This window comes from Condylura cristata, unplaced genomic scaffold (assembly GCF_000260355.1).
Source record: "Condylura cristata isolate star-nosed mole 26May11 unplaced genomic scaffold, ConCri1.0 scaffold00034, whole genome shotgun sequence".
In the NCBI taxonomy this organism is placed as follows: domain Eukaryota; kingdom Metazoa; phylum Chordata; class Mammalia; order Eulipotyphla; family Talpidae; genus Condylura; species Condylura cristata.
Window position 1 is genome coordinate 4,117,456 of NW_004567135.1, and position 10,972 is coordinate 4,128,427.

The 10,972-nt window shown below is 56.5% G+C and overlaps 1 protein-coding gene across 1 annotated transcript; it reads left to right on the forward strand.

Moving 5' to 3' along the window:
• The first annotated feature begins 790 nt into the window (after window positions 1-790).
• On the forward strand, window positions 791-2,797 carry LOC105854328 (glycosylation-dependent cell adhesion molecule 1-like). Its single transcript, XM_012732297.1, has 4 exons — window positions 791-854; window positions 1,476-1,520; window positions 2,225-2,461; window positions 2,679-2,797. The coding sequence occupies exons 1-4, from the start codon at window positions 791-793 to the stop codon at window positions 2,795-2,797; spliced, it is 465 nt and encodes a 154-aa protein (XP_012587751.1).
• Window positions 2,798-10,972: the final 8,175 nt, after the last annotated feature.

The window sequence follows — 10,972 nt, forward strand, 5'->3', positions numbered from 1 at the left end:
AGGGGCCTCTTGGGGTCCCACTGCTCTGCCATGCCCACTTCTAGGAGCTTGGCTGCAGCAACCTAGACAAAACCCACCCTGATGAGTGACGGCACACAACACCCCTCAGCTCTGTGAGCAGCAGTTGGCTTGCTGAATAACGTCGCCCAGCACGGCCTAGAGAGAATCTCCGAGACAATCAAATCAGGACAGTGCCCGGCACGGAGCTGGGATTCCTGGAACTGCCTGGCTTCCCCGTGTCTGAGCTGAAGGGGAGCTTTATCGGGAGCTTGGGGGCCAACCTGGCCTCCCCTTGAGTCGTTCACTTGACTAATAAAATCTGGGCACTGCTACGTGCTTAGTGGGTGCTGGGAAAATAATGGCCAAGAGGACGGCCACAAACCCACTCTTCTGGAAGATCTCTGCTGTCTAAGGAAGGTGGCTGTTTATTAAGGGGCAGCCAACCAAAGTCAAATTACATGAGTGACTGGTACCCTAAAGACAGGAAACTCATCTCCAGTTACTCATTCCATGGGCTGGCGCTTCCTCATCACGTCTGGGCCAGGGGGAATGCTGGAGCCCTACCTTCCTGTTAACTGGTTTCCCAGAAGCTCCAATTCTCCAAAACAAAGGTATTCAGAATAGGAAACTGGGGGGTGGGGGGGCTGGAATGCACCCAGGTCCAATCCTGAACCAGGCTCCCCAGAGCCTACCCCTGCTGCGAAATAAATACAGCTCCCATCAGGCGGCCTCCCCAGCAGTGCCAAGCAGCTCCCCCAGGACCAGGCTCCTGCTACTGCCACAGCCCAGCATGAAGTTCTTCGCCATCCTGCTGCTGGCCAGTCTGGCCTCCACCTCGCTCTCTGCCCCTCACGGTGAGTCTGGCTGCCTTCAACCCGCTGTCCCCTTGAGGTCGCTGGGCTGTCATCTGGAGAGACCTCGGCGCTCAGCAGACCCTTCCTTAATCCTTGCCATGCGCTGTGTGCAAAGGGAAAGAGATGCAGAACCAGAAGTCCGCACCTGAGATGACAGGCGTAGAGACGAGGGGCAGGGCGCATGACCCCAAGCATCCTGTGCCCTAGAAAGCCGGAGCTGGGACCACAGGGGCCAGACTGGACCCAAGTCAAGGAGGACTATGGGTCCGCAGAGATTCCGATTCAATTCCAGCATCGATGAGACTGGACACGTCAGGCAGAGTCACTGCCCTTCCATCCCGCCTCTGCAGCCGCTGGCTCCTCTGCACAGAGGGCAGAGAAACACACATTGTTCACCAGCTGTCTATGAAGGGCCTGCTGCTCACGGTGATAGGGATACACCAGCAACAGCCAGAGACTCCCTCAGCCCTGAGAGTGCATTCTGGCGGGAGAGACAATGTGTACCCAATAAATTACAAGCATTAGAAAAACAAAGCCAGGGACGGGAGACGGGGAATGCGAGGTCAGACAGGGCCAGCTGACATGTGTACTAGCTGGAGACTTTCACCCCTTATTTTTCAGAAGCAGAAGACAAAATCTACTCGGTGCCTCACCCCACCGACGCTGGTAAGTCTCAAACTGGCATTCTGGAGAGCAAGTCGGTGATTACTAGAGATTGTCCAGTCAGCCACGAAGTCTCCAGCTGCGGGAGCAGAGCAAAGACCGTCCCTCTAGTGTCGGGGCTTAGTCCCTCCTGCTGCATCCACTGGCCAAGATCTGGGGGCCAGAAACTAATGAATGGCCCTGCATGCTGAGTGGTCCCGGAGACGGGAGTGGGGGGACGGCCACGTGCGACTGGGGAGGGCAGACTCCCGGTTCCCCGGAGCTCAGGGCGGCCCCGACGCGCCACTCCCCAGCCCAGAGCCCATGAAGTACAGACTCGCGGTCAGTGGAACACCTGTGAGCAGGCTTCCTCTCTGGCTGGCCGCCCCCAATGTACCTGGGACCCCAGAGAACTGAAGCGACACCTAGAGTCCCAGAGGGACGGGCCAGCTCCCGAGAAGCCCGCACAGCTCTGCGGCCCGGAGCCCGCGTGCCAGAGTGGGGCTCCTGGTCAACAGCCTTCCGGTCCGTAACTTCCGGTCCGAGACTTCCGGTCCGAGACTTCCGGTCCGCGACTTCCGGTGCTCGTGGCTCTGGCTGCTGGTGTGAACCCCAACCCCACTTCCACACTCAGGGTGGTCACTCCACCGCAGGCCTCCCACAGGGCTGACAACTTCTCACCAGAGTTCTTTCTCTGACCTGCACCCCCCCATCTCCCTTCGCCCCAGAGGCACAGGTGTCCCCCAGCAGCCACCCCTCGATGGATGTTGCGGCCAAGGACATTTCTAAGGAGGCGACCATCACCACAGAAGAGCATTTTTCCCAGGAGAAGAAGGTTGTGGTCAAGTCTGTCAGGAGACCAATGAGTCCAAAGCAGCAGGTGCCTCGCCCCACCCCACAGGAGGACATTTCCCAGGACGCTGACCTGCAGTCCGAGCAGACCGCGGCACGGACACCGGCCGCCGGTGAGGGCCGGAGCAGAGGCTGGGGCCCGAGACCGCGGGGAGCAGTCCGGGCGGGGAGGCGAGGAAGCTTCTGGGGGGACGAGAATGGAAGAGGGAGAGGTGTTGGTGGCTTGTGCCAGGAACGGGCTACTGCTGGGGTGGGGTGGGGGAGGGGGAGGTGTGGGACGGGGAGGGGCAGGGGTGGGTTAGCATCACCCACCACCTCTCTCTCCCTCAGAGGGGATTCTGTTCAAGTCCGGCTATGAATTTGGGAAGAAAGTGGAGACAGAGGTGAAAAAATTACTAAACTATCTGAAAAGCCTTTTCCCTCGCGTCGCGGAGGCCATCAGCCCCTGAAGGGAGGGGAGGACTCCGCACCCGCTGGCGCCTGGGAGCACTGCCGGCACCGCCCGCACCTTCCTCATTAAAGCATTGCACCCCCAGCCTGGCTCTCCGGGGGTTCATTGCGCCGACAGGGGAGGCAGGAGGCCCCGTTGTGCTGGGCTTCCTCCTCTCCTACTCCATCCCTGTGAAGCTGCCTGCCCTCCTCCTCGAGTCTTGGCCCTCCTCCAACTGCCCCTCTGCCCTAGGGACACCCCTGCCCCCACCCCTGCGCCCCCAGCCCCGGCCTCCTGAAGTCACCCGGTCTGCCGCCCCAAGCCACCGCCCCTGGCTGCGCTCCAGCCACGAGCTAGGCCCTAAGCAGCACGCCAGAACGCGCAGACACAGCTGGCCTTCCAGAGACTCCTGCCTACCTGCCGCACGATGCTGCACCCCCTCGGGTCTCTGGGACTCAGCACCGGACCGTTCCCTAGCATGTCCTGACTGGGACTCTGTGCCCTGGATTAGCATCCTGCACCCTCTTTTCTTCTCTCCACCTTCCTTCTCCGACACCTGCTTCACCTCAGGCTGATGACTCCCATTTACCTGCTCACGCAAGGGAGGGGGGGTGTTCTCTTCTCTGCATATGTAATTAGCCCTGGCCCCACATATCCCTAGGAATGTCTCCTCCAGTGGAGTCGGGGCAGTCCCTTCCCCTTGCTCCTCAAACAAGGGCGCCTCAAACAAAGGCGTCCCTTTCAAACTTCCCTGGCGATGCTCACAGTTCCCATCCTGGAGGTTGAGGTGGGGGGGTGCGGGCAGCTCCCACAGTTGTCTGGGCCTGGGCTCCCTCCAGCGGCCTCTCTCTGTGTTGCTTGGTTGTTAGAGCCAAGCCCCATTTATCTTCCCAGGTCTGCACATAAATTGCCTCTAGGTTCTGTCCTTCAGGCACATAGATGTGAAAACATTTCGCTTTTCCTTTTTTTTTTTTTAAGATTTATCTATTTATTCATTCAAAACAGTTACAAGCCAGAGGTGCGGGGGCCGTGAGAGGATTCACCAGAGACAGAGTAGGGAGCAGAACAGGCTGACTGAAAAAGTACACAGCTGAAAGGAGCAGCAGGCAGGCCAGGAGAGGTCTGCTACGCCATGTGGGTCAGCTCTGGGTTGGGGGATCGAACTTTCACTGAAGCGGCTGTGGCCAGCTTGCAGTGCTGCGTCCTTACCTGTTGCACCACCAGGGAGGGCCCTCTATTTTCCTTTTTAAAAAAGATTTATTTATGCATTCAGAACAGGGGTACAGGCTGGAGGTACAGGGGGTGAGAGGACTAAGTGGGGAGCAGAACAGGCAGATGGACTGAAGCATGCTGCTGAGGGGAGCAGCGGAGACACAGGAGAGGTCTGCTGCACCCTGTGGGTCACTCCCTGGTTGGGAATCGAACTCATGCTGCAGTGGCAGGGATAGCTTCATAGAGTTAAGCCTTAACTCCTTGCCCCTAGTTTCTAGAGACAGAGTGTCCCAGGTCTCAGATTCACTGCTTTTCCTCATCCTTCAGTTTTTTATTGAATTTTCATTCGATTTTGTTGACTTTTTCTCTCCTTCACCTACTTCAGCCTCACTCTAAGTAAGGAGTGAGCTGGAGTCTGTCACATCAGCCTTTGGGCTCTGCTCACTGGGTCTCTGAGATCCACAACCCTGGCCAGGGTTTAAGAAATGTGCAACCCCAAACCAACTTAAGACTCTGTCATAGGAAATAAGTCTAGAAATTGGTGCTCTGATCATAAATAAAACTCCCCATGGTTCTTCCTGGGGCCCTCAGTACAGATCAAAACCAAGTAGGCAGCCAGAGTCTGGAGCAGCCCAACCGCGCACCTCAGACTGAAGTTTAGCATGAAGACTCTCAAGCCAACCTGTCGGTGGAGTACTCTGTCCTCGGGCACAATTGGGGTTTTTACACCCATCCTCTAGAAGGCTGCAGGCCTTCTCCTTCTTCTTTCTACCTTCAGAAACTTTGCTTGTTAAAATCCACTGAATTCTGTTTGAGTTTACCTCAAAGCTCCAGGGAGGCCCCCGTCTGCCTCCTTCCACCCCTCTGAATGTAGACGGAGAAGGTGCCAGAGAACAGAATGCAACGAGGAAACCCAAGAATCACTTTTATTCATGATCAGACAAGTGTCAGAGGCTGGCGCGCACTGGCCTCTCTGGCAAAGCTGAGCTGGATGTTGAGACAGAGACCGAGGTTCAAAAGACGCCTCCTCACCTTCCTTCTAAAACAGAAAGGGAAACAGCAGACCGGCCCAGGGAAGCTGCCCGTGGAGAGGGCAACAGAGAGGCAAAGTTCGTCAGGAACATTCTTGTACGCGCCTTCACGCCACTGCTTCAGGAAACATGTCCAATGAATGCTCTCTGTGCGCAGCTGCCACAGCAGCCCAGCCCGCAGGAGGGAGCGGCCCGGCAGAGGGAGCCTTTCATTCTGTATTAGTTTCTGACTACAATGGCAAGTTACACAAACACACTGACTTAAGACAACACAAGCTTATTATCTGGCGCTCTGGAGGTCAGATGTCCGAGCTGGGTCTCACTGAGCTAAAATCAAAGTGTCAGCAGGGAAACATTCCTTCTGGAAGCTGGGGGAACATCCCCTTGCCGGCCCTTTCCAGCCTCTAGAGCAGGCCCACATTCCTTGGCGTAAGCCCCACTGTCCCGTTTGCAAAGCTGGTAACATCAAGCTCTTGCTTAACCATCAATCTAGCCCTCTCTTCTCATTCCCTCTTTGACCTGGAAGGAAACTTCTGACTCACTGGATCCACCTACTAATCTGAAAATAATCACTTCAGATCATTTAAATACCAACTGGGTCATAACCTTAAATCCATCTACAACCTTAATTTCGCTTTGTGGCAAACCTAACATGCTCACAGACTGTGGTGCTCAGGGCAGGACATGCTGGGGGTTATTCTGCTGCTCCTTGTCACCTGTTCTGATGGGTCACACCCTCTGAGGTGTTGGAGAATCAGCTGCCAGGGGGCCCAAACCTGATAGCCTGGTGCTGAGGAAGACACCTCTCCCGGCCGCCCTTAGCGACGTCTCTCCTGAGAGACTAAAGGACCCACTCAGACTCTCGCCCCCTTGTGAAGAAGGGCACGAGATGCCCCTCTCTACTGGAAATGCACACAGGGAAGGGGAGTAGAGGGCCTCCCTCCCTCAGCTGGTTGGGAAGGAAGACCCTAGAAAGAGCTGAGCAGTCTTCGCTCAAAGCCGCAGCGCTCCTGCCCCAGAGGCAGAGGTGACCAGGAGCCCCTTCCCCCTGAGGTCATGGTCCAGGATCAGGAGTCCAGACAGGGCCATGAGAAAGTCGGAAGCCGCGTCTCAGGAAGGTTTTCTCCACACATACGTGGGCCCCAGAGTGTGGACTTTTTTTTTTTTTTTTTGAGGGGGCTGAGGGAAGTGTCTTTAAACAAAGACTGTGCCTCCTCCTCCAACATCCTACGCAGAGTGGAATTCCATCACTCGGAGGCAGGAGTAGGCCCCACAGAGCCTCCCCCATGGCCTCCCCAGGAGACAGGAGAGTGAGGTCCCGGGTGATGTGACTCTGAGCCAGAGAGAGACTCTCCACGCCGGCTCCCTCCTCCTGCTTAAAGACCCAGCTTTTGCCCAGTGCGAAGACATCCCAGGCAGCCTCTGTCGGAAGCTCCCAGTGAGAGAAACCCTCTCGCACATGGCTCAGATGCTCTGGCTGTAAGAGCTGCTTCCTTCCAGCCCGTGGAAACCCTGTTCCCTCTCACTTGCGTAGCTGGGGGAGCAGCAGAGAGAAGTGGATGTTTCCCGGTGACCTTCGAAACATCTGAAGGCAATTATCACTCCAATAATAAGTGCTACCATTGAACGAGAAGGTTCGCAGGCACTGCCGCTGAGCGTTTTATATACATTGTCTCGTCCAGCACTTGGCACCTCCTGAGCACGTGGGAATCGTTATTCCCACCGGTAGATTAGTTAGAGAAGTTGAGAATCAGCCCAGGGCCACTGGGGTCCAGGAAGAAGCCAGGTCTGTTCCAAGGCCTCTGGCTCCATCGGACACGGGGCCCTCACCTCCCCTGCGGGCCAAGATGGCCCTGTTGCTACTTGAGTCTTCTTTTTCTCCCCACTGAATATCAAATCCTTCAAGTATTCCTTCTCAAGGCTCCACCCTCCCCATCTCCCCTGAAAACTACAGTAAATTCCTGATGACCTCAGAGCTTCTGCCTGGAGCTTCTGAACAGTGGAGCAGGGAAGGTCGAATATAGAGAAACCAAACCAAGAGTCAGGAGAAAGCCAAAATTTGCAAGCTCAACACAGACCTGAGGCAAACAGCAGGGGAGGGCCAGGAGAGGGGTCAGCACAGGGAAGAGACAGGGTTTAGGGAGGTGGCTCGCAGGTGCCTTGGTGGTGGGGGAAGCCCGGGGACCGCACCTAGGAGAGAGATCAGATACTGTCCAAAGACAAACAAGGATGTTCACCGTAAGTTGATTTTAAAACAAGAGGAGGGAAGCTCTGTTTCCCAAAAGGGGCCTTCCCAAAGATCCCCTCCACCCCCGAATCCCCTCATCCTGAAACAGCCCTGGAGACGCACCAGTTGCTGACGACCCCCCACCCAGCCCCTTGTGAACAGGATTTGCCCACACAGGTCCCGGTGCCCATCCCTGAGCTTCCCCGAAATCCTGCTCATCCTGAAAAACAGTCCTAAGCCCAATTCTTCTCTCTCTGTGAAGGCTCCCTCTTCAGTGCTCCGAGGCCTGTTTTCCGGCTTCACTGGGATGTAGCTGACAGAACCATCCGTTGAAAGCATACAGCAATGATCCGCTCTGAGCGAGTGTTGCAAAGGGATTGCCATCACGAGTGTAGTTAGCATCACCTCCTTACAACGTGTGTGGTGAGAACCTTCCAGATCAACTCTCTGAGCAACTTTCACATACGCGACACTGGGCGGTCGGCCACAGCCACCAGGCATTACAGCAGGTCCGGGGGCGGGGGGTCTGCACAGATGAGGCCCTCTGCACCCTGGATGGGCGGTCCCCACCTCCCTCGCACGCCGCCCCACCCCTCCGCTCTCTGCTTCTGTGAGTTGGGCGCAAAGAGCCTCCCTCTGCCTCTACAGCAGCAGTTGCTACTTTGCAGCTCATCTTGAGTCTGTTCCCAGCCCGCCCCCTCCCCCCGGGGGCCTCTTCAGGGCACAGTGAGGGTGTCATTCCCAGAGGCTTTGCCGAGGAGGTGCCGAAAGTGGGTGCTGTGAAAGGCAGGCTGCAGTTAGACGTTAGACGCCAGGAGGGGCGGGGGTGGGGAGATGGGCTCTGGTGCCTTGGTGGGGGCGCAGTCAGGCGTCGCAGGGTGAGCCTGTACCTGGAAATCATAGATAGCGTTGCAAGCCAGTGTAACTACAATAGAAATAATAGTTACTTTTGAAAGTGTATTAATTGCGAATTAATTTTTTAAATAATGCGATTGATTTTCTTATGGTTGCGACGAGTCCGGGAAGGGAGCAGGGTTTGAAGCAGGCTCTACTGCCCTCTGGCGGCCAGTGGCCTCTGGCCACTCATCTGCTCCGTGTCCTGGGGATCCCCCATACGGAGAAACTGAGGGTATGAATTGAGAACCGGGTTCCCCTCTCTCCTGGCACAATCTTACCGTCCTTAGTACCTTTGCAAGAGGATATTAAAAATGATAATCTCAGCTAAGCACCATACAATAGATGAAATTTCTAAGCAAGGTGCCAAATCATCATAGGAATTCCAAAGGAAATTTATAAAAGTAGTTTCTGATCACCCTGCCAGATGAGTGATCTACAAGGCATTACAATGAGGAGACAGTAAGGCTTTTGCCAGAGGTATAGCGAAAGCTGTGTGAGGAGCTCCCCTCTCCCCCAAGGAAGGAGTTGGAGGGCTCACCCTGTTACAGCCAACCCAAAGGATCTTTGCAAGGGTCCCCAAGAGCTGAAGTCGTGACCCCTAAAGCTAGCAGCAGAGTGTTCTGGGGCTTAGGTGCCGGCCGGAAGTTAAAAGGAGAGAGAAGGCCAGAGTTGCTGCGTGGGTCCCCGGAGTTTCCCCAGCAAAAGAACTGGCTCCTGAGAGAGAAACAGGTGTCCCCCACATCCATCTAGGGTCCTGGACATTACAGGGACCGCAGGGACAAAAGGAGCCCGCAGCCGAGGAAGGAGGCTCCAGCTCTTAGGAGAAGGGATCAGACTGGCGCTGACAGCAAAGCTCTGAGGCGCCAAGAAAGCAAGACCCCGTGAGAGCTGCCCCCCAAAAAGAGCATGGAGGAAGGAGGCCGAGGCCAACTGAGGTGAACACTCACCTACCCCTCCGGCCTCAGGCCCACCCCTCCTCCCCACCAACACACTTCACCCCTAGAAGGCAGAGAGTGGGGTGAAGGGCACCAGCACAGACTCAGGGAACAGCCGCCTCCAGCTCCCCTGGCTCCCGGGGAAGCCGGTTACAGAAGAGAAACAAAGCCTTGAAGGTTTCGATTCTCGTCTGGGCCTGGTCATTCTGGTCATTCTCGTGCCCGGCCTGAGGCTCCTTCTCACCCCAGAATGAGCAGGTTTTCACGGAGGAAAAAGGGAAAATATTCCCCTGCCCATCAGCCCCACAAAGATCCAAGTCTTGCTAGGATCAAAATGCCACTTGTTTTCTGACGTGACAGGCTGTGGTTGCAGTGGGACAGGGTCTCGTCCGATGGGGCCGGATGGCAAGGACCCAGGACTTTCGGCCCAAGAGCCTCAGCTTTCTGCCTCCAATCCCGAGCTCCCAGCCCTGTGCCTCCCCTCTTTCCCACCCTCTCTAGAGCTGGGCAGACCGAGCCTGACCCCACTCCCACCCCAGGGGCACAGAAGCCCTCCGCTCCTTGGGGAGAGGCCGGGGCTGCAGTCATGGCCTCCTGCCCCTGAGGCCCTGGGGACGGGCTGCTGGCACTCTGGCTGTCTGCGGGATGCATAGAGCCGGGACTCCAGAAAATTTCTGTCCACGCAGAACCTCAGAATGTGGCCTTATTTGGAAGTAGGGTCTTAGCAGATGTAATTCATTAAGAAGTTGAGATGAAATTATCCCGGATTTAGGGTGGGCCCTAAATGCCACGACTAACATGCTTATAAGGAGAGAGGAAGACGCAGACCCAAGATCGAGAAGGCCACGGGGAAACTGAGGCAGGGGCTGACACTGGGCTACCGCATACAGCAACCTCCCAGGGCCTTCGAAGCCACGGAGAGCAGGGCGAGGGACCTTCTAGCGCCTTCCGAGGGGCCGCAGGCCTGCTAGCTGGCCTCCTCAGCTGAGAGAACAAATTCCTGTTGTTTTAAGCCGCCGCTGGTGGTGCTTGGGACAGAGCCTGCCCTGAGCCTCCAGCTGCAGCAGCTACGGGTGGCCAGCCCCTGGCAAGAGCAAGGTCAAGGCCACGACCCGGTGAAGCTGGGAGGAGGAGAGCAGGAGAGGGGGCTGTAACTTTCAGATGACCCCACCATCCACTCTCCCCTGCCGAGCAGCCCCAGGAGAGAGCCAGGCTGTTCCCTGCCCCCTGCCTTCCATCAACACACCCCAGCCGGGACCCAGCCCGCGTGCCTAGAACCTACCCTCACGCTGTCCCGTGGCTAGGAAATTTTCCATCCCACCCCAAGTCAAGTCATTAGATTTAATCATTAACAGGGCCGGTATTAATTAGCAGGGCAGGGTGATCATCCATGCTGACGAGGGCACAGCTGGATCTCAGAACAGCTGGCCAGGCCAGGCTGGGGGAGCGGGAGCTAGCTGAGAAGCGCCAGGGCTGTGACTTCTGCACACTGTGGAATTCCCACTCCATCTTCTCTGCTTTTTCCAGAAGCAACGTTTGCTGAGATGCACTGCTTGCTACTCTGCCACTTCTCAAGGGTTTGAGGGGTGCTGAGCTCTGAGCCCTTTACGCCCCTGCCCCTCACTGTAACAATAAAGACAGCTGCTGCTTTCAGGTGAGACACTGAGGCTGAGCGACTTGCCCAGTGCAGCACAGTCGAGGTTTGGAGGTTTCAAGAACTGCTCCCACGCTGAGAACTCCATCCCCTGGGGAGGAGGATGCCAGTGCAGCTGGGGGTCAACTGACCCCCTCTAGCCGATGGGCCTCACTCAAGCTTCCGCTTTGTCATTGTAAGTGCAATCATTTGTAGTCGCTTCATCACTTTCCGCCCTGGCCCCCGCCAGGCTGGGAGA

What these genes read in the sequence shown, in the direction of transcription:
- LOC105854328 (XM_012732297.1), top strand. Translation starts at nt 791, where the DNA reads ATGAAGTTCTTCGCCATCCTGCTGCTGGCCAGTCTGGCCTCCACCTCG. An exon ending in GCCTCACCCCACCGACGCTG is followed by an intron (nt 1,521 to 2,224) that starts GTAAGTCTCAAA and finishes CCTTCGCCCCAG; the next exon opens with AGGCACAGGTGTCCCCCAGC. An exon ending in GGCACGGACACCGGCCGCCG is followed by an intron (nt 2,462 to 2,678) that starts GTGAGGGCCGGA and finishes TCTCTCCCTCAG; the next exon opens with AGGGGATTCTGTTCAAGTCC.